Source organism: Megachile rotundata, chromosome 1, assembly GCF_050947335.1.
Source record: "Megachile rotundata isolate GNS110a chromosome 1, iyMegRotu1, whole genome shotgun sequence".
Taxonomy (NCBI): domain Eukaryota; kingdom Metazoa; phylum Arthropoda; class Insecta; order Hymenoptera; family Megachilidae; genus Megachile; species Megachile rotundata.
In genome coordinates, this window is record NC_134983.1 from 13,959,321 (window position 1) to 13,986,000 (window position 26,680).

The 26,680-nt window shown below is 35.6% G+C and overlaps 2 protein-coding genes across 3 annotated transcripts in view; one reads left to right on the forward strand and one right to left on the reverse strand.

Annotated features, from left to right (window-relative positions):
• Positions 1-10,563, forward strand: part of Ipk2 (Inositol phosphate kinase 2) — a 56,794-nt gene extending 46,231 nt beyond the window's left edge. The window contains exon 5 of the mRNA XM_076533154.1: positions 9,157-10,563. Within this exon, the coding sequence (XP_076389269.1) occupies positions 9,157-9,806 (650 nt within the window). The 3' untranslated portion in view covers positions 9,807-10,563. The remainder of the gene's footprint in view (positions 1-9,156) is intronic.
• The window catches only part of dally (division abnormally delayed protein), a 142,894-nt gene that overhangs the window by 35,314 nt on the left and 80,900 nt on the right, over positions 1-26,680 (reverse strand). For both annotated transcript variants that reach the window (XM_003701239.3, XM_076532287.1), the window contains exon 5: positions 13,309-13,580. In XM_003701239.3, coding sequence (XP_003701287.2) covers positions 13,309-13,580 — 272 coding nt within the window. The remainder of the gene's footprint in view (positions 1-13,308; positions 13,581-26,680) is intronic.

The following is a 26,680-nucleotide window of genomic DNA, read 5'->3' on the forward strand; positions in this document are numbered from 1 at the left end:
AAATTTTTGGGTTAAACAAGTTGAAATTTAATTACTTAGAACTTTGGAATAAAAGCAAGAATATGTAAAGTATTTTTATAAGTCTTCATTTTTCAAAATTTGTAGAAAAATATCAGTTTTGAATTTATCTCGAAAACCGCTTGTCGTACGAAAGTATGTAATAGAACATAAAAGATACTTCTTTTCTAGACCTACAACTTTTGTTCGAAACGTTTTTTGATATAATTAACAGATGAACAGATATTTTAAGAATAATTGATTGTGCATGCAGTTTAATGAACACAGTTTAAATTATTGAATGTATCTCGAAAACCGCTTGTCGTAGGACAAAAAACAATACAACATAAAAGATACTTATTTTCTAGATCTACAACTTTTGTTGGAAACGTTTTTTGATGTAATTTATAGATGAACAGATATTTCAAGAATAATCAATTATGCATGCAATTTAATAAACACAGTTTAAATCATTGAATGTATCTCGAAAACCACTTATCAGACGACAAAAAGCAATAGAACATAAAAGATACTTCTTTTTTAGACCTACAACTTTTGTTCGAAACGTTTTTTGATATAATTAATAGATGAACAGATATTTTAAGAATAATTGATTGTGCATGCAGTTTAATGAATACAGTTTAAATCATTGGACTCAAATATCGAAACTAGTTCTCAATGAGTATATTACCGCATGAACATTGAATATAAACAATACACGACATAATTTATTTAATTTATGTAATTTATTGTTTGTTATCATGTGCAATAATATTTTTACACAGCACAATTAACGAACGAATTATATCAGCTAATGATAGCACATTTGCGATAAAATTTATCTTTAACAGTAATCATTTCTACGTTACACATAAAGTTCCAACTTGCAACCATGCGTTCCGGAAATGGTTAGGTAACTAGAATTTAAATCGCATATTTTAAGGCACAGCTTGGGGAAAATTCATTTCTGTTTCAACATATATCTTTTACCTCATTAAAATTGCATACATCACGCTCATTTTTTTTGCAGTCGAATTACAAAATTTTAGATACAATAATGAAACTTGAGGCATAATGCTACGAAATTATCACGAATAAAACAACCGTGCGAGCAATTTAAGATTTCACAGGAAACAATCAGCAATAAATTATTTAAATTAAAAGGCAACTTCACCCATGCTTTATAACTATGCCACTTATTAGGCTCGAACGCATGATAAACTTCAGGCAATTACTGAAATTTCATAAGTGAACACAATTATAACATGTTATTTTATCATAAATTTACACATCGTATATTTTCTGAAGTAATACAAAATAAAAATTTATGAGAACAATTATGTCCGTGATAAATAGTTCCTGTATAAATTACAACGTAATACGTTCTTATTTTTGTTTAAACACCAAGTATTTTTTACTCTTTAATAACATGTGAATTAATTCTGAAGTAATTTTGTTACAATATCAAAGTATAAAATAATAACTATCCAACATCGAACGATGAGAAATTAAATAAAAAATATGAAAAGCAGCATAATTCAATTATATTATACGTTCGTGGATTTTAAAATGTTATTACGTAATTATAGTAGGACGTATCAAGAACACGTCTGAAAAGATTTAACTGAGTTCCGTATATTTTTTACGATGAAAGCAGAGACCTGACGTACAAACACACGACGGCAGATTTTTACTTTTTCCGAATTAAAATTTATGAAACATATATTACACTATGAAATGTAGTTATGCTTTGCTACTTCTGAATAGCGTGTGCAAGTAGCATTAATCACACGCCAAGATTAATCTCCGAAACACGGGTATAACTTCATTTTTGCAGCAATTACAGTAAAACATGTTTACTTTTCGTTCGCATTCAAACAACGATCTTCACTGTCGCATGAGTTGAACAAACATCGAACATAACTTTTATGCAGTTTGTATAGTGACGAAACACAAACATTTTACGTTTCAAACTTGCATTTATATTTTCATTTATTCCGGGTTTTGCATTTTTGAAATAAAATTTTAATTGAAACTTTATTCAATTTTGTAAAATTTGAAAAATTGAATTTTGGTGGGTAGGGAATCTGGATGTTGATTATTTGGGGGTTTTTAGAAATTGTTAAGTGTGGAGTTCGAGATTTGGGGATATAGAGATTTTGAGATATGGGGATTTAGGGATGTAGGGATTTGGGGGTGTAGAGATTTTGAGATATGGGGATTTAGGGATGTAGGGATTTATGGGTGTAGAGATTTAGGGATGTAGTAATTGCAATATTTAGGAATTTGAGAATTTAGCTATTTTGAGATCTATAAATTTGGGTATGTAGACACTTGGGGATGTAGGGATTTGAGGATGTAAGAGTTTGGGGTTGCAGGGATTTTGGGATGTAAGGATTTGAGCATGTGAAGAGTTGGAATGTAAGAATTTCAATATTTAGGAATTTGAGAATCTGGAAATTTAGCTATTTAAGAATTACCTGCTCAGAAATAGCTTTAGCTATTTAGAAATTTGTGAAAGTACTGATGTAGTGATGAATTTGTGGATGTATTTTAGGAAGAAAAGGTTCTTTTCCTACATCCACTACCTGCATCCACATCACTATATCCACCAAATTCATCACTAAGTCACTACATCCACAAACTTCCAGATCCCCAAATACCTAAATTCCCAATTTCTTCCACTGGAAAGGTTTTCTTTTCCTAGCCACCTCCACCGACCCTATACAGACAAAGCAAAAACCACAAAAATTCGACTACTGGCAAGACCACTAGCCCCTAGCAAGGCAACTAGCAGTTACTAGCATAATATATTTTCCCTAAAACGTAACGTAATGAAATTTTAAGCAGACCTCAGCGCAGAGAACAAAACGTTAAGGTGGCTAGGCAATATTTTAACTGCTGAATTTTAAACACCACCTTCGTAATCATCCCGCAGGTTTCGGTGTGACGTTTGGCTTAAAGAGCCGCCGTCTGATCGTTGATTAATAATCCTGTGGGCGCAGCCTGCCTTCGCGCACTATCCTTCTTTCATCCTTCTCATACCTTGTTCCCTGTCACCCTTGCCAGCCTTATCCTTTTCCGTTCGCCTTCTCTTTCTCTCTTGTTTCGTTCAATTTTATTCTCCTTCCTTCGCGTTCATCCCTCTCGATCCTTTTTCTATTCCCTCGCAGCTCTTTCAGAACCTCCCTTCTCGGATCTGCACCTTCAGTCTCGCCGTGCGTGCAGCTTCACTCGACGGGATTTTCTCGTGGAGGTCGTTGAGAGGAGGTCATCAGGATCGAAGATGAGCAGTTAATTACGCGGAGTGTCGTTAATTATAACGGAAAGGAATTCGGGTTCTTGCCTTTGTTGCCGGAGTGCCGTCTTCGCACTTGGGTGGCATCGGATGCCTAGCTTAGGCGTGACTTTCGATGTAGTTAAGAATCGATGAATATGATGCACAATATAGGACTCGGTTTGATGTAGCAATAGTGTTGAGTTATTATTACGTCGAACGTAGTACATATGTCCTTTTTAAAATTTCTGATTTTGAAATTCACAGATTTTTAGCTTTTTAACCCTTAAATGTATATAGTTGTATAAATGCAACATACCAGTTTTAATCTTATAAATTATATACAAAATGTAGGAAACCTGCAATGAGTAGTGTTGCAGATATGCCACGTACCAATCAAATACACAATAGCGTCATCTGTTCGTTTTAATTTGAATCAACCGCTTTCAAGGTATTTTGTTAGTTGATAACTTTTGGTAAAATTAGAAAATCATGCATTTAAGAGTTAAATTGGTGAATTCTTATTAAAAATTTGAAAATTTAAAAATATTTCACAAAAGTTCGAATATATTTGATCACGATCATTTTCCGATCCCATCTAAAATAGTAAATTACACGGTACTTATTCAAATTACTCAATTCAAGCACGAATAATGTTATTCGATAAAAAGGAAAGTGATGCAACCTTCCGTGCCGCGAACTTTGCACGTGAGATCTCGTTCGTTTATACAGTTAAATCGTACATTGTAATTAAAGGTGATAAAATCTCTCGCAAACCGTGGCGGATAAAACTTGGTCACGAGAGGATCTACATAAATCATTGGAATCACCGAAGACAATGCACGCAAATGTTTCGTGCGCTCATGCGACTTTCAAGAAAACGAACCCGTTCGGCGCCATAAACGAGAAGTTCAAATTGCGAACAATGAAAACGTCTAAGAAATTCAAAGTATTAAAGGTATTGTTACTTTAGTTGGTATGATTAGTACTTTAGTTTTTTAAATCTTGAAGAAGCATCAAGAAAGCTTAAATATTTGAAATGATGTCCCGCCATAGCAATAAGAAGTATATCTAATCATAATAAATCGAAATGTTTATTTCGTTATTTGTAATAAAATAAAAACTGTTTTAGGAACTTAGCACCGCACGTGTATTTTTAGCATAATTTCAAGGCTCTCACAGTCAACCCTTGCGGTCGAAATTCGCCAGGAAACCATATTCGAAATTATTACAACTCAAGAGAGTTAACACGAATATATAAATTCCGTCACGTTTCAACGTTTAGTTTCGTCGAGAAGGTGTTTCTATTTTCGGCAAGCATCGCAAGGTGGGTTTTCGGTGTAGCAATCAGGTGTGCCATATTAGGCGCAGTTAGCCTGCATGCAAACGCTCGATATTAATTCCAGTCGTTTAATTGAACAAGGCGAAGTCGAAGATGGAGAGATAAAACGACGGAACGAGGTATGCACGATAAAAAATCCACCTGTTCCGTGGAAGTAACTGGAAGCGAGAAACTAGTCTGGTAGACTCGAAAAGCTGGACTGGACAGTGTGGTATAAATTGTAGACGATTACCGTGCAGACAGGAATGCTGTTCGCGTGCCACGAAGCTCGACCAGTCCCGAGCAGACGTCTAGCATCTCGTCGGTGAAAATCTAAATGAAATTCGATTCGACAAGGAAGCCCGAAGCTTTCCACGATTCAATCCTCGTAGCCAATCGAGGGAAAAGTGAAACCGCCTTTCTCGCCCTACGCCGTAATTTGATTCGATCTTCCTTCAGGGCTGTCTTCCGTTTCTTCCCGTTTTCTTCCACCCCAGTTTTTGCCACCGCACTTCCGACGACCTTCCTTCGCGCGAAATAAGCCGAGAAATATAATTCCCCGCGAGCAAAACCGCCTACAACTTTCATCGAACAAAGTGGAAAACACGAGCGACGCATTCTTTCTGTGAATCGAGAACGGAATCCGTTGCGAATCGAAGGGCTCTTGGGAGAATCGCTAAATTGAACGATCTCGCGTCATACGGATATGACATTCGCGTAAATTGCTTTTTCTATGGCGTGCAGCAAAATTATGGGGACACTTGGGAATTGCTGAGCTGAGAATTTTGAAATTTCTGGACAATTGGGATTTTTGGAATTTCAGGTTTTTGGTGGCTAGGAATTAGATTTGGAGATTTGGGGATTTTGGAGATTTTGGGGATCTTGCGGATTTGGGAGATTTTGGGGATTTTGAGGATTTTAGGGATTTGGGGTAGTTTGGGTATTTTGAGGATTTTGGGGATTTGCGGAATTTTGAGAATGTTGGGGATTTTAAGGATTTTAGGGATTTTGGGAATTTTTGGGATTTTGAGGATTATGGGGATTTTGGGGATTCACGGAATTTTGGGAATGTTGGGGATTTTGGGAATTTTGAGGATTTTTGTGGTTTTAAGGATTTTGAGGATTTTTGTGATTTGGGAGATTTTGAGGATTATGGGGATTTTGGGGATTTGCGGAATTTTGGGAATGTTGGGGATTTTAAGGATTTTTGTGATTTTTGGGATTTTGAGGATTTTGAACATTTGGGAAGTTAGAAGTAGAAGTTTGAAAATTGGGGCAATTGGACAATTTGAACATTTAGGAAATTTGATAAATTAGAAATTTAGAGGTTTGATCATATGTATTGGGAAATTTGAACGCTAAAAAAATTTAGAAACTGTATAAACTTGACAAAATTAGAACTTTACAAAAAATATAAAAATGTAAGAATTTGTAGATTAGTGATCTCACAACTTCTGCCATTGTAACATTTGAAAATTCATGAATTTATGAACCTAGTAATTCCAGAATTTAGTGACAAAAATTTGTAAGAAAACCTCTACCTAACTAATATAGATATCTGAACCTGAACGAATACAGATATCTGTTTAACATAGCGATACAAGTTAATTACGGACATAGAAATCGAAAGCTACACAGTTAACGTGACAATATGCAATATTTCTTTTCACTTCCACTTTCTGCTAGTGTCGACAGTTTCTTTTTATATATCGAACGATCCGTGAATAATCTTGGAACGAGTGGGGCTGTCCGCAAGATTTATTGAACGAATACGAAGGCGTTACGTTGTTTTAGCGGGGTGGAAAGATATCACGAAAAGGGGATGAATTCTGCGCAGACAAGGCAGCACGGAATCGACGGGCGTTGTGAATTATATGTATTTTACGGATATCGTTTCATTTATTTTATGAGAGGCTGACAAAATATGCAATATATCTAAGACAGAATTTAAAAAAAAAATTGTCAATTATATTTTTAAGAAACTTTATAAACTATATTTTTAAGAAACTTTATAAACTATATTTTTAAGAAACTTTATGAGTTATATTTTTAAAAAATCTTGTAAATTATATTTTGCGAATATTATTTCATTTATTTGAATTTATTAGGAAATGTATTAAAGACATTAATCTCTGAATAAGTTCTATTGTTTATTGTAAAATATTTGAACGCTGTAACAAAATTACGAGGGAAACGTTTCATAGATATAGAGGCTTGCAAGTGACAATTACCAGGCTATTAATAAGATCGAGGTCCATCTTTTCTGCCGTACGTGACCGTTTATTGTCCCTCTCCCTTTTTCTACCCAGAGGTCAGAATATAATCTCCGAACGGAGGAGGCTACAAGATTTATGAAACCAATCGAAAGGTGGAACATCTCTTGTACCTCAACTAAAGGTATAGCAGTATCAAATAGAAATACGATAAAAGGAGATTGTGGAATTCGAAAAGATAGCGAACAAAAGAGAGCAGGGGAATAAGAACGAGAGGGAAAGAGCTGAAAAGAGTTTGCTCCGCAAACGATCGTTTCAAAGCTATAAATGTGAGGAAACTCAGTAGAGATTATAAAGGTATTAATAAAAAAGATATTTTAACATCATTTTAAGCTGAAAAGAAAATTGTGTAACCTTTCAAAAATTTAAAAATCTATCGACATATGATTAATAGAAAAATAAACTGTTTATTATAAATATGTTAAATTCTACGTACAGAATTAATCAATAAATAATAGAGCTAATCGGAATTTTATTGAATATAAATGTTCTTTAACTATTTCGAACATATTCGAATTATTAATTAATAAAAGAATTGTCTGACAGGGATAAGCGGGTTAAAAATGAATGAAGGTATTTTTCAACACGATGTTACGCTAGTTGTAGACATAAAAATGTACGAGAAAAGTAAGTCATAAATTATGGAAGATAAATGAACGGAATGTTGACGCACCATTCATCACTTTCCGCTGCTCTGCGTTGCGATGCATAAAATGTTTCAATACGCTCTACATTCCTATTCACATTTTATCGAATTTAAATTAGCCTTTGAGATTAAATACCTGCAATTATATCGTTCGGTAGACAATAAGTTATCTCGTATAAATCGTCATTCTTTTCGTATGAAACGTTTGATAAGATCGGATTAATTCATCAGGTTTACTTTTACCGTCTCTGTTTCATCTGTTCAAGACTTTCATTTTCATCTAATCAATTCATCTGTTCAAAATTTCAAATTTCTGACTGTAAAGTCTTCAGATATTTAATAATTATTGTTAACAAATAAAAAATATTCAAGAACCATCCATTTATTTCGATACTAATGAAACTGTTTCATGTTTCTATTAAAGAGTTTAACCTTTTCGACCTCTGAATTCAAATGCTGATTGTGACGGAAAAACAGGTCAATAAGTAGAACCGTGATTCGAAATAATGGTGGAAAACCACGTAATAAATATTTATAAGTAAAATTGCATGAGCTTGGAACGATAAAAGCCCGCAATGCGGAGGCACTGATTTGACGCAATGGAAACAAGGACGAAAAAAGTCTATCAATAAATACGGTATGTAGGACGGTGGGCCATCAGAAAGTACAGCAATGAAACGAAAGTGAAAAATGGAGCAATGGGATGCACAAAATAGGTGGCTGCGTAGTAAAATACGAAAATAGGAAGCTTAAAGGCCGTCTTGCGCATGCCAAATGATATATTACGTTCCGTACGTATTTTCGAGCAACCACGGCCTGTCTTAAAGTAGCATCAACAAGCTCTTTGGAGGTAAAAGTAAAAAAACGCATTGTGAAGATTAGGTCATCAAGTAACCTCATCTGAACGAAGTATTGCTTTTAACTTCATTCCTTTTGTATTCTTAAACAGGAGCACTGAGATGCAATAAGAGTAGACTCTAAGACTAATGTGTAATTTTTATGAAATTATATTATTAAATTGGATAAGTTCTAGTCTGTAAGTACTTCTTTTAGCAAAGGTTAACTGTGGACGTCGAAAATTATTTTGGAGAAAATTAAGTTAATTGGAACTCATGTTCAAATTTTTGAATCTTCAAATTCATCAATTTTCAGGGTGCTGAAGCTTCAAACTGAAGAGGTCTAAGATATAGTTAGTTTAGAAAGTAAAGACTTAGATGTAAACTAAGTGATATGTGTCAAATGTAGGAAAATGTAGGAATATAAGAATGTACTGAAATGTGGACGGCTACAAAGGTGATGCGATATTACATGGATGAATTAAAAAGAATGTTCACATTCTTCAAATACTCAAGTCATACTCAAGCAAATTCACAGACTTCCAAATACCTAAATAGCTAAGTCTGTCGTGGAAATTTTTGACGATAGTACTTTTTAACCCCTTGTACCTAGCGAAAAGATAGCTTAGCCATATGCGTGTAAATAATATCGCCTTGTATGAGTCCCTTAGTATGATTCCCTAGTAAATCAAGTCTCCTGTCAGAATTCGTATAATTTAATATTACACTTAATATTGTATACTTAAGAGAAAAAATAAAATATTTCAATTTTGCAGACATTGTACCTTCTAATCAATATGTTTCAGCTCTCTTCCACAAGGTCGTCACGTCTAAATTCGCGCGTGCTACTCGATATATCCCCGACGGTAGAAGATGGAAAGGGAAGCAAGAAACAGCGAGAAGAAACGGGGGTTGCGAGGGAGGAAAGAGAATCAGAGCAGCCTGTGGGACGCCGAGCCGCCAAAGAGTCTGGCAACGAGAGCAAACGGGCGCCACGACGTCGCCTACTTTTCTCTCGGTGCAATATATGCATACGTTGAACACGTATAATCGCTTGCACATACGCGTGCAAGCGGAACAGAGGAAACTGGGCAAGGGAAACGAGAAAGAGACGCAACGTGGTCAGATGCGTTCCCCACGAATGTGGCCAAACGCCTCAGCTACGAGGTCACCATGTCGCAACATTTCCAACGCTATTTTTCGCTCATTTCTCATCCTCGTTGATCTTTCGGTTATCGAGCAACGTCTCTTGCAACTTAACCCCTTGTTTTACAATCTCGAATACTACTGGTTAGGTTACACTTCGAACGTGACAAACCTGGGCCATATTTGTGACACCTTGATATTTTATGGACTTATACCTATGGAGCGTATTTTAAACCTTCGTTTAAATCGGATTTTTAATTTTGGAATTATTCTCGAACTGCCAGGGGATATTAATAGGAATAATAATTAATTACAGAAAGTAGGAGTATTATATCATTAATTGAATAAGACACGACCGCAACATAATTTAAGTTTATATATCTTGTGTACAGTGATACTCTTGTGCTATTAGATATTTGAAAAGGCTTGGTATTTCATCGATTTAATTTAAGGAACAAGTACGAATAATTTTTATAATAATTTAATAATAATTTTAAGCTTGAAATGTTAAGATAATATTATTTTAAGGTTACGAATAATATTACCACGTCACGGGGCTGAAAAACATTTGCACAGTGTAAGATGTACGTGCCACAAGAGTAAGCAAAGTTCTATATCTACAACCGGATAACGCGACGTAAAAACTCTTTAATTAAAAAAGATACGAGAAAGAAGCATCTCCGTGTTGATAGAAGTATAAAAGTAGCATAAAATATGTCTGTGTTTATAAGTTGCATGAACTTTCTGCAACACCTAATAGATAAACGTCACGTCCCGGTATAAATGAAGCTCTTTGATCTGACTCTTTCCATTCATCGAACATGTTTAAAACGAAGTACAGTCCGGAGGAAATCTGACCTGAGGAAAATGAGTGAGTGTGAAGATTCGTTTTAGGGGTCTTTCAGTTTCAAAGTCATAATTTACTACTAGGTAGTACTACAATTTAATTTACCACAATAGCTAGTACTGCAATTTGCTTTATAATCGATTATCCGTATTCTCGATATGTCACTACATATTTTTCTCCGAAACTGAAATACATAAAAACCATGTTGAGCCGTAGAAAATTATGGCTGTTTGTTGGTAGTAAAAATCCATCGAATCACCTTTGTTTTCTTGTTGCTGCATGGACGCCTGCCAATGTTGTTATTCAAAACATGATAAAGTGCTGTACGGTGCATTGTCGTGTTCACAAAATAAAATATAAAACATTGGTGAGACAAAACAATAATTCGCTTTTTGTCGACGAAAACGGACACGTACCGGCTGTCGACGTCAACGAACATGTTAAATTCTGCACTCTGTGTTCGAGTTCATTGCATGCAATGAAATCGCAACAAAGAAAGTCGAAAGGGTGGCAAAATGTTTATGCCTGCGGTAAAAAGTGCTGCGACGTGTTAAACGTTGTAAGATAGCCGATGCGGAGATGTTATTCTACACACGTCATGGCGAAGAAGAATAGCTAAATCACGAGGATGGATAGATAAAGGGACAGGAACGTGTACTGCGTACTATTTGGTATCGCATCTGCAACTTTCGATTCAAACATTGTAATTATCGTTGCAAATACATCTCTATATTCGAGTACACTTAATTTTCAAACTCACAAATTTGTTAATTCTTGAACTTATAAATTATTCAGGTAAGACCAAATTTTCTGGTTCTCATGTTTCTAAATTGGCAAATTTCGAAATTTTTATATTTTTAATTTTTCACAGTTGCTTCAGGGACCACTAGGTGTGAGACACCGTGTATGTTCACATATGCATACATACGCATGTATGTATACAATTATTGTTACAGGCAATTCAGACTATTATAATTTTCAATACGAATGAAATTCTTAAAATTCTTACAAAGAGATGTTAATTTACGAAAGAGTATATGAACATGTACAGTTGGAATATACTTACAATATAAAATGTGTTTATGTTATATTATGCAAATAAATAAATACTTTGCTTTAATTCGTTATAATGATTATTATTATCGTTCTCATTAATACCAACAAAATAAATGTTTTTAACAATTTTAATCCATGTAACGAAATATCGGTTATACAATGATATCATATTGCAAACATTACTTTTTAAACCCCAGAAAAGTCACGTATTGCCAAAATATCAGTAATGAAATTTTCGTGATAACGAAAGATACCTGTCGTAACGCACATATAAAACGTAATATTTCAATTAGCGTGTAGATGAATTGAATCAGAAAGGAACGCGGGCAGAATAATAACGGTGGAAATCGATGTATAAAAATTGTTGATTTTGGTGCATTTCGTAATAGCGTAATCAGAACGTGATTTGTTTTTATTCGAAAGAACAAGAGAGAAACCGGCGACTGCATGCAAATTGTACTGTGATTAATGTAAATCATTCCGGCCAACAATTTTGCTTCCAACCACGTTCCCGTGTAAATGCTACCGAAATGAAACTTATTATTTGTTAATTAGAACGAACGCGCGAGGTAAAGTTGGAATGTCAAGGGGTTATCGTACTGTGAGCTCGTGAAGCGAATTTCCCTTTTTACTTGGACCTTGAAGAATGTAATAGGTATTTGAATAAATAAAAATTAATATTTGGCAATTTACAGAAACGTATTTTGCATTTTATGCGTTTCACTGCGCTTGCAAATATCGGTATTTGATATTTGATTTTTGGTATATGTAGATTTTTTAATTTAACACGTTGAGTGCCACGTCCGCCATTCGTGGACACTGAACTTTTCATTTAGGACGCATCAACCACCGGTGGCTGACATTGTAAAATATGATGTAAAACTACAAAATTTACATTGTCATAATTACTGAATATTTATTTAATATTTCCTTATAATTTTTATTTATTGCAGTATCGTATTATTAATGATTTTAAACACTTTTTTTCATTGTTTATTGCGTGGCCTAAAATTTCCTTAAGAATTCACTTAACGTTTTAAGAATCTGGGAATTTTGGAATCTGAAGATTTATGTGCGAAGAGGTGTTCTAAATAAAGTATAATCCTTCAATCACACGTCGAGTCAGCAAGAACCCAGACATGCAGTCATTCAAGGATTAAATACATTGTACGTGTTAGTAAGTCTCGTATTTATAGCCAAGTAAAGTGTGCTCGCAGTGCGTAGAAGAGGTTCAAACGTGATGCATTGTCGTTGCTTGATGTTTCGTCGTTCCAAAGAGGATCGACGACGTTAAAAGCACCCGGGCTCATAAAAGTCCATGTACGACTTCGAATATGACTTTAATGCTTCCGTTAACGGAGATATAAACCTAGAATACGTTCAGACCAAAGTCCGGTGCTTGTTGCGATAATTCTCGGGCTGTAGTCACTCTTTTACGATTTTCGAATGTCCCAGAATCTGAGTTTTATAGATTGAATTGGAAGTGTGAATGATAGCGAAATTGGAAGTTTGGAACTTGAAAATTTACGAATTTCAAGATTTAATTTCCCGAAATTTTTGAAATCGAAAGATTTAGGAATTTAAAAATTCAGTATTTGTAAATTTAAGCATGAATTTGGACTTATGAGATACCTATAAATTAATACATGTATAATTAAAATATAAAAATATAACAACTTGAAAAGTTGGAAATTGAAGAATTTACAAGTCATTTAAAAAATATAAAAAATTTAAAAATTTGTGGATTTGAATTTCAGTGCACAGAAAAATGAAAACCCGAAAATTTTCAAATTAGCCTGCTTAATATCCAAACTCGAAGTATTCGTTGAAGAAAATTGTGCAAAGACAGCGTAGTTTATACATTTACCTAGGGTTAAAGTTAACAGGTAAAAGAAGCAAGTGTACTTACTCTCCGACGCGTTCGCCATTCCAGCATCGTTTGTCAGGATACTCTTCGCAGATCGTGTCGGCCAAAGTGCCATAGAAGGTTCGTGATCTGACGACACTGGCCAAGAAATTACCTAGCTGCACGTGCAACTGAGTCGGTACTGTTCTATGCGTTGCCGGCGATGCAGCTGCGTGCATCTCGAGGTTGTTCGACGCCGACTTCCCCGTTGCAGTTGCATCGGTAACGGTTCCCTCCGATGCTTGCAATTCTGGACGACCGCACAATTTTCTCACCTGAAATCAAAAAATCTTCTTTTACTTTTCTTCTTTGACCTCTTCAGAAATTTGTGAATTTAGTTATAACTAAGGGTCATTGTACAGAATAGGTACATTTCCAAATTCTTGTATTATTTTGCAAAAACATGACTGCTATACTGAAGTAGTTGAAAATTTGATCAGATAGTATCTTTATTTTTAATATGTACAAAATATTTTCACAATGTTTTATGATATTTAGTGTTCATATTTCTAAATAGTTAATACGAGTATCATATAATATTTGAAAGTGATATATGAAATGTATAATTAAACCTAACTTGACCTTCTCTGATTGATTATCGAAGCTGTTTGTAAGAAAAGTTAGCTTAACCTAACCTAACCTATAATATATCAAAGTGATATATGAAATGTATAATTAAACCTAACCTCTTCCGATTAATCATCAAAGCTATCTGTAAGGAAAGTTAGCTTAACCTAACCTAACCTATAATATATCAAAGTGATATATGAAATGTATAATTAAACCTAACCTCTTCCGATTAATCATCAAAGCTATCTGTAAGGAAAGTTAGCTTAGCCTAACCTATAATATTTCGAAATGATATATGAAATGTATAATGAAACCTAACCTAACCTCTTCGGATTAATCATCAAAGTTATCTGTAAAGAAAATTAGCTTAACCTAACCTATAATATTTCGAAATGATACATGAACCTAACCTTCCCCGATTATCGACGTCTAATTCAGAACGAAGTTACTTACAAAAAAGGTTAGCTCAACCTAACCTATAATATTTTGAAGAAATATATAAAATGTGTGATTACACTCTGAACTTAATTTTTGTTACAAAATTGAAATAAGTCAACACTATTAAAATTTATTATTTAATTTGCATCCCTCTCACTGTTATTTACGAAATAAATTTGTAAGCTTAATATTACAATTTTCAGAAAATCACATTTCTTTGTGAATCTCCGTAGGTATACTTCGACTTCCAGCGAAACGTGTGAAGCAGTAAGTCGATATAAAATTACCACGTACTCGGCTAGATTGAACCCTTTCACTCGCTGAAATATGAATGCATTTATCATTGCACAGCTCGTCAGCGCGTACTTCAATTTTCTCAATAGCGACATCGATCAAAAATTCGCGGTCGATGACTTCCCACTGATTGCGAACATAATCAACTTTTTGTCAGATTCGGAGAGTTACCTTACATTTTTCATTCGGGTTTCACGATTATATGTTTCCCCTGAAATTAAACAAAGTACGTTCGTATTCGCTGTAAAATTGTCCATTCGTCACGTAACTGACGCTAATGTATTCGTTCAGAACAAGATATATTATCGCTGCTGCGATATCAACCGTATAATTTATACGTATCAACTGCTACTGTACTTTTTTGTCAAATATGTCACGATAATGTCATATCAATATTTACATTACTTTTTTCATGTCGAATTTTAATGGTCGAAAGTTTGCAATCGAAGATCGTGTTACAGTATCATCATAATGCGTTGAAATTAATAAAATTAATTCTGCTGGAGAAAGTCAATTTATTTTGTCGAAAAAGTCAATTGAAATGTAACGTGAAATATTGTGCGATTTAAACTGTTAATGGAGGAACAAAAATTTGATGTTTCAAGTTACCATACGAAAAATTGCTGAACTGTACTTTCTAATTGTTGAGAAGTTCTGAATTTTTTTATTTAGAAGAATTCTGAATATTGTTCTACGTTTAGAATAATTACATGTTTTCGAATTTACGAAGAAGCAAATTTTCAGAATTTCCAATTTTCAAATTTCTTACTTTTTCAATTTCCAAAATTTCAAATTCCAAATTCCCTAAATTCCAGATTCTCCACTTTCCAAATTCCTCAAATTCCAAATTCTCCAAAATCCTCAAATCCCAAATTCCCAAATCTCAAATCCCAAATTCCCAAATTTCCAAATCCCAAGTTCCCTAAATCCCAAATTCCCCAAATCCCAAATTCCCCAAATCCCAAGTTCCCCAAATCCCAAGTTCCCCAAATCCCAAATTCCCCAAATTCCAAGTTCCCCAAATCCCAAGTTCCCCAAATCCCAAATTCCCCAAATCCCAAGTTCCCCAAATTCCAAATTCCCCAAATCCCAAGTTTCCCAAATTCCAAGTTCCCCAAATCCCAAGTTCCCTAAATCCCAAATTCCCCAAATCCCAAGTTCCCCAAATTCCAAGTTCCCCAAATCCCAAGTTCCCCAAATCCCAAATTTCCCAAATCCCAAGTTCCCCAAATTCCAAATTTCCCAAATCCCAAATTCTCCAAATCCCAAATTGCCCAAATCCCAAGTTCCCCAAATCCCAAGTTCCCCAAATCCCAAATTCCCCAAATCCCAAATTCCCCAAATCCCAAATTCCCCAAATCCCAAATTCCCCAAATCCCAAATTCCCCAAATCCCAAATTCCCCAAATCCCAAATTCCCCAAATCCCAAATTCCCCAAATCCCAAATTCCCCAAATCCCCCAAATCTCAAATCCCTAAATTTCCGATCCCCAACTCCCAATCCCCCAATTTCCAAATATGCACATAACTAAATTTTCCACTTCCTAATTTCCCAATTTCACAAATTTAAAAACTCTAAATCTTCAATCTCTCAAAAACTGAAATTTCCAAATACCCAACCAACTTCATAAGCTTCCAAATAAACTCCACGCGACTTAAAAATTTACTCATACACTTGTAAATAAAATAACAAAGAAACAATTTCAATGCATAAAATCTCCACGCGCGTTTTTCAGAGAGTTACAATCAATTTTCCCCGAAATTAGCGAGCAAAGTCGAGTCAGCAGTGTAATATTTTCTAGAGGTATTGTAAATTGTAGCGCAAGCATGTTCATATAAACGTTTGCATACGCGATCGTCATTAAGGTTATCGTTCGTATCTCGCGGTGTACTTCCATGGCCATGTTCATCCCAATTACCTTTTAATACCGGCTATAAAAGGAAGTAAGCCGACGGTTGTGCTTCTCGAAACCGTATAATCGTAAAACCGGCCACTGGCTCTGTCGTAATTAAGACGACACGCGTGGGTGTGCAAACATCGTTCTCGTCATCTTCGCCGATTTCCTTTTTATCTTGCTGCGTTATCCTCTCCTTTTACACTCTACAATTACAGTCTGCGTTGTTCTCCTCTTTTACACGCCTTCCGCGTCATTCTTCATTGTTTCTTCTTCGTTCTTTTTAATGTCTGCTCCCATTCGTCTGCTAATTTCATTAACTACGGCTGCTCTCACGTGTTACAGGTACATCAAATTATTTCGTACCTTTCTCGTCGTTTATCACGCCAGTTTTTGCAATCGAGATCTAATTTTATATCATCAAATTTTAATATTTTATTTGATCTGTATTATTTACGAGGTGAGCCCTTTATGCTTATATTTCTTTTCTTATTGTATTAAGAGGAAATCAGTAGCAGTTCGCATATAGGCAATTTTTACTTGGTATTATTGGTAATTTTTAATATCACAAGTCCTGTTTTCTTTAATTTTTTATTTAAACAGTAAAGATTTTAGAATGATTTGTATTATACAGGGTGTCTCACAACTAGTGTAGGTCCCTGAAATGGGAGGTACCAATCGGACCAATCAGAGCGCGAGGTTTAAGCTGCCGCTCTCGCGTCTGCGCATGCGTAATCCTCGCCGCTCTGATTTGTCCGCGTTTTTCCTTAATAATTAAAAAAAGGAGCTTCAAATCCCATTTTCGTAAAGGGAAATCTTCTTCAGAATCACGTCTGTTACCCCCCCATTTCAGGGACCTACACTAATTGTGAGACAGCCTGTAGAATACAATGACGGAAAGAATTCTTTTCGTAATACAACAAATTAAAAAATAAGTAGCATCGAAATTTCTAATGGACATATTTGTGCATAACCTCATTGATTACTGAACACTAATATTCTAGCACAAACTCGAAATAGAAAATTATAATTATCCATCTAGAAGACAAAAAGTCAAAAATGATTTCTTACCATTTTTTTCTGTTTCATTTAAAATTTGTTTTAACGACAAATTCGATTACATCGATCCAATTCTAAGTAACAATTTATATTCCGTCGTTCCGATTATAGGCAACATGTTGCTGTATTAAAGGTACAAAAGAAGGATTTGTCAAGCACCTAGAAAACTCGGTAGATAGAACGATCATTCGACGAACGTATATAGGATCCGGGTTCAACAATTCTTTTTCACTTTACGATGCATTAGTTTCATTTAAGTCAAAGTAGAACGAAGAACATGCCAATTACAGCAGCGAAACGTTTCATAATAGCTCGACAACGATAAATGGTGACCTCTTTTCTTTTCTTTTCTTTGATGAAGGCCTCACGATCCGCCACGAGAACCTGTTCACGTTTTGACGTTCGTTTCCTTTTTTATATTTTCTATTGTCAATTTGATGAACGCTATTTGTATACGATTTTTCTCAGAACTAACGAAATTATTCCTATAAAAGACTTTTATGTTACTCTTTTGGCATGTCACAAGCATTTCCATTGTCTGTGTTACGATTTCTATGCGTTTGCCAGATTCGTAGACGAACGACTTGCAAAGTTGAAAACTTTTTCTAATTACTTTTAATTCACTATGCTATTCACTTTTATATCCGTAGATTTACTTTTCAAGCCTCTTAGTTCTTTAAGGCATTTATTTCTGAATGTTTAAGTTTCATAAGTTTAGAGTTTTTAATTTTGAGGATTATAAATTTCTAAATACTTAAATTATAAGCTTCTGAATTTCTAAATTTTCAAGTACTCATGTTACAAATTTTCAAATTCTCAAATTCCTAAATATCTAAATTCCCAAGTTTTCAATTTCCCAATTTTCCAATCTCCCAATTCCTCAACTTCCCTAAATCCTCAAGTCCCCAGATCCCCAATCCCAAATTCCCCAGATCCCAAAATTCCCTAGATCAAAACTTTCTAATTCGACAATTCCAAGCTTCTCCAATTCCAAGATTTCCAAATTTCAAGATTCTCCAATTCCAAGACTCCCCAATTCCAAGATTCCCCAATTCTCAAATTACCCAAATTCCAAATTCCCTAAATCCGAAGTTCCCCAAATTCCAAATTCCCTAAATCCCAAATTCCCCAACTCCTAAATTCCCCCGAATCCCAAATTTCCCAAATCCCAAATTCCTCCGAATCCCAAATTCCCCCAAATCCCACATACCCCAAATCCCAAATTTCCCAGCTCCTAAATTCCCCCGAATTCCAAATTCCTCCGAATCTCAAATTCCCCCAAATCCCACATTCCCCAAATCCCAAATTCCCCAAATCCCAAATTCCCCCAAATCCCATATACCCCAAATTCCATATTTCCCAAATTCCAAATTCCCCAAGTCCCAAATTCCCCCGAGTCTCAAATTCCCACAAATCCCATATTCCCCAAATCCCAAATTCCTCCGAATCTCAAATCCCCCCAAATCACACATTCCCCAAATCCCAAATTCCCTAAATCTCAAATTTCCCCAAATCCCATATTCCCCAAATCCCATATTTCCCAAATTCCAAATTCCCCAAGTCCCAAATTCCCCCGAATCTCAAATCCTCCCCAAATTCCAAATTCCCCAAGTCCCAAATTCCCCCGAATCTCAAATTCCCTCAAATCCCATATTCCCCAAATCCCAAATTTCCCCGAATCTCAAATTCCCCCAAATCCAAAATTCCAAATTCCTCACTTCCAAAAATTTCCAAGTACGTCTCCGAAGCCTTCGCAACTCGCCGTACAAAATCTTCCATCGCGACTTGCGATACATCGCCGAAAGCGGCAAAAATTAGTCGCCGTAGCATATTATTTTAAATAGACGAACAGTTAATACGCGTGGTTGCAGTTCGCGTATTACTGCCTCTTTCCTTGAGCTCCCACGCGATCGCACCGAGGGAGGAGGATCTTCCGCCTCCTCCGCGTGGACTCGCGTTCACCTTCGCGGAATGAAAGAAGGCGGCCGATAACTTCGCTCGAGTGGATGCCTTGGGTCACCCTTGACCCGAAATATAAACGATAATAATGTATTCCGTTTCTACGCCGCGATTCAAATGAAGAAGATTAGAAGATTGGCGGATTATCTCGTGATAAGCGCACGCATACCGAACGTCCCGCCAGCGCTTCGTGCCGACGTTAATATATGATAATGGACCGCGTGGTCGGGGACTTGAAACAATTTTCTATCTGGATAGAGCGATGTCTCGTGACACGGACTTGCGTGGGAGAAGAATCGCTGCTCATAATCGTTGTCAGACATCCTATCTGTTACAAGACAAATTTTCAAGGTTATCGTGTAAACGTTAAGGTTTTCCGTCAAATCATTTTGCTTAGCAGAGATCGAACTGATAGAGAGACTCATGCATAGGTCTGCCTAATGTACGAACTGATATAGGGACAAACTGATACAGGTTGATATGGAGACATTTTTTGCGCATCTCGATTAGGCTGGGATGTCGGAGGATCGGTATTTGAGTTTTAATTGCGATAGGATGTCTTTGGTCAGCAGCGAGTGTGGATTCCACAGGAGTAAGATTTGCATAGGAATTTGAAGACCTCAGGATTTAAAGAGCTACGGATGTAGAAATCAAGAAACGGACATTAATGTGGGCACAACTAGGAAACGGAACCTTGAGATTGGAAGATGTAGAGATATAGGAAGGTAGATTTGGAGATCTAGGAATTTGGGGAGCTAAGAACTTGGGCTACGAATTTGGAGATCTAGAAATATAGGAGTTTAGGTATTTGGAGATCTAGAAATTCGGTGATCTAATTGGTGGGCTGTAGGGTTCTGGAAATTGAACAAACTTGTAATTTGGAAATCTGAAGACATTTAGGTATTTGTGGGTCTAACAATTTGGGAAACTAAAAATTGGTGATCTAGAAATCTAGAAGGCTAGAAATATAGATAACTTAGGAATTCAATCTTAGGAATGCAATCTGGGGATTCAGGAATCTACATATTTTTAAATTTTAAAATGTGGTCAACTTTTGAGGATATGAAGATAAAAGAATTTAGGTATCTTGGTGTATAAAAGTCTATGGATCCAGGGACTGTAGAAGTGGACCTCCTTAAATTTGTAGCGAAATTAATCCACAAATATATCGACAACTTCGCAAACGTCCTCGTTTATGTTTCATCGATCCTGACAATTATCCCCGGTTCTAGAAATGGCGGCGTTTTCAACGATCGCCAGCTTCACGAAATCAGAACTTGCTCGTTATTTGATCACCCGAGCAAACAGAAAAGGAAAAAAAAGAGTACCTACGAGAGCGAACTGCTCCGGGAAATCCTGCGACTGCGATATCCCCTTCGTTTGCATACTGCCGCCAGGGTGGTCCCGTGAACAATCGATATGCGGTTCGATGTTACCACGAAATCGGGCGGCGAGGGTGGCGATGGTATCGATGTCGACGATAACGCGATATCGATAGCAAGACAGAAGGGTGAACGAACGTCGAGACCGCTATTCCGGCGCAATAGAACAACCAGAGCGTCATTAACAGGGACAATAACGTGAAATCTTACTGTTCAGACGGTAACGCGATATCTCTTATAGTGTCGGGTTGGTGGCTCGTTTAGAGTCGCTTCCTTCCTTTCCTTCGGCACTTCCGGTCTTCTTGTTCTCCTCTTTTTCCCTCTGTTGCCACCTACACCGAATCCCCTCTTGCGTATGAGTCATAGGTAAATGGTAATCAGAGGTGTAAATTCGACTCCGTACATGCTCGTTCGTGCAGAAGAATATTCAAAACTTCACAACGAACAAAGTCTGGTGCACTTAACTATAATTTTGCTGAATACTCAAGATATTATAGCGTGATTTTTATGGATCTTGAGAGATGTTTAATGATATGTCTACAGGCTTGAATATTATTTCTATGTCTTATAAATAATATCCAAAACATCTCTTCACAACGAACAAACTCTGGTGCACTTAGCTATAATTTTGCTGAATGCTCAAGATATTGTAGCGTGATTTTTATGGATCTTGAGAGATGTTTAATGATATGTCTACAGGCTTGAATATTATTTCTATGTCTTATAAATAATATTCACAATGAACAAACTCTGGTGCACTTAACTATAATTTTGCTAAACACTCAAGATATTATAGCGTGATTTTTATGGATCTTGAGAGATGTTTAATGATATGTCTACAGGCTTGAATATTATTTCTATGTCTTATAAATAATATCCAAAACATCTCTTCACAACGAACAAACTCTGGCGCACTTAGCTATAATTTTGCTGAATACTCAAGATATTATAGCGTGATTTTTATGGATCTTGAGAGATGTTTAATGATATGTCTACAGGCTTGAATATTATTTCTATGTCTTATAAATAATATTCACAATGAACAAACTCTGGTGCACTTAGCTATAATTTTGCTGAATATTCAAGATATTGTAGCGTCATTTTAATGGATCTTGAGAGATGTTTAATGATATGTCTACAGGCTTGAATATTATTTCTATGTCTTATAAATAATATCCAAAACATCTCTTCACAACGAACAAACTCTGGTGCACTTAGCTATAATTTTGCTGAATACTCAAAATATTGTAGCGTCATTTTAATGGATCTTGAGAGATGTTTAATGATATGTCTACAAGCACGTGGAACTTCCCTTTGTGGTACAATAAATAAAGGAAATGATACTAAAATTTGTAATGAACTTATTTATTACGATTCTGCTAATGAGTGGCTTTGCAGAATATTGAAGGTATTGTAACATGATTGGTACTTTTTTCGATTTTGAAAGATTTGATCAAACTTTCTGACTAACTCTAGAATAAGACAACTTATACATGACTATTAATACCACTATTCTTCGAAGAGTTTAATATAGAATTCTATCACAAAATATGAATTTATAAATTATAACAAAGATAAGCTCTCTAAACTAACTCTGATAAATTCAAATTTCTTTTTTATATTCTAAAATAATTTTCTATTTTCTTTTCATATAAAAATGTTAATATAAAAGTTATGACGACGTTGGTGAATGAATACGAAAAGAGTCCGTCATTTTCGGCATCATGGAACGTAAAATTCCAATAGATATGGTATTTTATATTCTTCGCCATGAGCCGTGCCGTCTGGACAGGACATACGAGCATGTGTAGATAGTCGAGGACCCTCGGTATTGTCTCGTAGATAGGCCAGGATGTGTTATTCATCAGTGTTTGAAGACAGGTCTCGCACTCTGCACAACTTTTCTGAATGTCTGTCATAGCCATATGAATCTTTAAAATTCCGAGTTTCACTTGTTGACGGAAGTAATTGAATAAATTTCTTGAATAAGACGGGTTGAAACGTTCGTATTTTCGGATGTAGGATGTTAACAAGTTTTAAATTTTTATTTTTTAGTGACGTTTCGAATTTGTGGACTTTTAGGTTTTCGAGGTTTCGAATTTTTCAATTTTTTAAGTCTGAAATTTTCAATTTTCTACATTTTTATATTTATAAATTTATAAGTTTACAAATCTCTATTTTTTTAATTTCTAAGTTGACAAATCTCTGCATTCTTGAATTTCTACATTTTCAAATTTCCAGACTTTAAAATTTTTGTATTTTTAAACTTCCAAATGTCTACAACCGCAAATTCTTTATTTTCCAAATCTCGTATTTCCATAAAGAAGCCAGATAAAATTAGATTCTCTAGAAATTAAAGAAATTAGATTCACATATGCACAGTAACTGTACACATACCTTCCCAAATCCTCAAAAAAAGAATCCTTCCAAATCTTTCCAGAAAATAGAAACAGTATACGTAAAGTCAAAGTTGAAAGTGTAACCACACATAGATATTAATAGCAGAAAATAAATCTGATAAGTTGCACACACACGAATGAGTATGTACACCGAATGTGAACAGACCATATGGGAAAGAACAGCAGAATGAAAATTCTATTAGATTCGATGAACAATACGAATATCGGACAGTTCGATGTCAACGTTTGCATATTGCCCCGACACTTTCGATTGCATACATTGCGTGTATCTATGCAAATTCTGACACCGATGGAATTCAAGGAAATTTTGTTATATACGAATCCCAGAACCGCGGTGCAAATCGATATACAGATTACGCCACATATTTCGATACAAACTTTATCAGCTGCATTTTAAAGCCACAGATAAAACTATAATATACGAAGTGTTTAGAAGAGTAACTATAAGCTTTGTATAGTGACAGTAGTAGGATTGATTTGACTATGAAGTGACTATAAATTGTGTAAGAAATAATTCGTTGGATTATTTGTGAGTGAATATTTTTCAAATTTTTATTATGATATCAATATGGAATCTGTTCAACTTTCTGAAAGATGACAGATTATATAGTAAACTGTAAACCGAATTGTTAGGTCGCTAATAACGTAATCAGTGGTTGATGCGATTATAAATATTAATATATAAATGAAAGAGTCATAAGGTTTTCAAATATTAAATTACTGTGCTGCAATTTCTGGATTTCTAGCTTTCTAGAATTTTAGACCTGAAAGTTTCAGATTTCCAACTGGAGTGGTGGTTCGGAGTTTCTTAAATCTGAGGATTTCTATTCCAAGGTATACAAATTCCTATGTACCTAAATTCCTAAATCCCCAACTTCCTGTGCCCCCAAATTCCTAAATCGCCAACTTCCTATGCTCTCAAATTCCTATGCTCCCAAATTCCTACGTTCCCAAATTCCAATGCCTCCAAATTCTTAGATCCCCAAATTCCCAAATCCCCAACTTCCCATGCTCTCAGCTTTCTATGCCCCAACTTCCCATGCCCCCAAATTCCTATCTCTCCAAATTCCAATGCCTCCAAATTCTTAGATCCCCAAATTCCCAAATCCCCAACTTCCCATGCTCCCAGCTTTCTATGCCCCAACTTCCCATGCCCCCAAATTCCTACACCCCCAAATTCCTATCTCCCCAAATTCCAATGCCTCCAAATTCTTAGATCCCCAAATTCCCAAATCCCCAACTTCCCATGCCCCCAGCTTTCTATGCCCCGACTTCCCATGCCCCCAAATTCCTAAGTCCCCAAATTCCTACACCCCCAAATTCCTATGCCCCCAAATTCCTATGCCCCCAAATTCCTGTGCCCCCAAATTCCTAAATTCCCAAATTCCAATGCCTCCAAATTCTTAGATCCCTAAATTCCTATGTCCCTAAATTCCCAAATCCCCAACTTCCCATGCCCCCAAATTCCTAAGGCCCAAATTCCTACACCCCCAAATTCCTATCTCCCCAAATTCCTATGCCCCCAAATTCCTAAATTCCCAAATTCCAATGCCTCCAAATTCTTAGATCCCTAAATTCCTATGTCCCTAAATTCCCAAATCCCCAACTTCCCATGCCCCCAAATTCCTAAGGCCCAAATTCCTACACCCCCAAATTCCTATCTCCCCAAATTCCTAAATCTCCAACTTCCTACATCTCTAACTTCCCTACATCCCCAAATTCCCAAACAGCCAAATCACTATACCGTCATATCGATATCCGAAATTCCCAAAGCCGAAGGAACACAATGTCTCTAAACACTCGGCTGACATATTTTCCCAAGGGAAGCCAAAGGTGCTCAGGACTGTAGACATCCTATCGGGCAACGACATTAGTGTATGATACATTGTGCTTTCCCGAACGCGTTCCGTGAAAGGTATCGTTGCGTGTACACAAGTAAAGACAAGTTTATTTCATGACAGACTTCCATTAGCTCGGTCGCTTCAAAAGCAGAGCTGGGCGAACTCAGACAGGGTGGAACAGAGAATCTTGCAACGCTGTACCTTCATTCTCTGCATTATAACGCACTTACAGGGCTGTCGACTGTAACGTCGTCTTTTGCATGGATCACGTTCCAAGATAACGAAGGAAACCGACGATGGAGCTAATTCGATTACATTATTCAACACATATTTTGACTTGTCACATTGAATAGACCCGGCGTATCGTAGCTGCAATACCGGACGAATTAATCGAGCCGTAAATCTGACTCGGAGATGACTATAATTATAATCGAACGATACGCCGAATTTCGAATGAGAACATTGCCTAAAATAATCGCAAGAATAATAAGCTTCGAAGTGAAAATACTAGTTTTTTCTTTGAATGAAAGTTTTGTAGGTAATGCAAACTTGGAATGGGAAGAAGTTTTTAAAAATAACTCTTCGTTGAAAAATTTTGAATACAAGATTTTGTTGTAACTAAAATTAAATTTCGTGCGTTATTCATTTAAGGATTGCCTTCCTAAAAGTTATTAATTTGCGAAAATTATTTTGCTAAAAAATTTTATTTAATTAAACTTTATAGATATATCTTTGAAACGCTGTTGACATAAATCTTTCTGTTAGATTAATGTAGTTGCAGGCAAAAACTGATTAAAATACTTTATGATAAAGTTCGCTGCACTGGTAATCCTACTGTGACTAAATTTTGAAGTTGCCAGAGAGAAAGATCTTTAACTGAAACTTAGCTTAGTAAAGAGCAAACGAAAGAGAAGAGAGAAGGACAAAGTGTTATAACGCATCGTCAGTTAAACATATGCAAATTATACGCCAGAGATACAACACTGGTTTACTTTTTGAACAAAATTCTAGCTGCAGTTCAAGTTCTCGAGGTACGTATATTTTTAAACGAGAAAATCCAACTTCCAAAGAAGGGAAATCCAAGATAAAAGAGAAACTTTCATCGCGGTAACTTTTTATCTTCAAATTCCTGAATAAGCTTCTTAAAATTGCGTACGCTTTCGGGGAATTAGTAAATCTATTATTTTACAAAATTTAATTTATTTCATTTGGACTTTAACACTTTTACAGATATTTTTCATTTTATTCAATCAAGATCTCAAAAGAATTCATATTAAATTTTCTTGGTTAAATATAATTAGAATTTTTTTAAATACAAAATATTTATCTGTGTTTCTCTGTTTGTATAAAATGTATTTATTTAAATTTGACTCGAATTAAAAGTAATTACATATCAAATTCGAATGCAGTATATGTTTATTGAAACTTCATGTATAATTATATCGAATGTACATATACAGGGTGTCTCACAACTACAATCGGACCAATCAGAGCGCGAGGATTACGCCCACTCCGCCA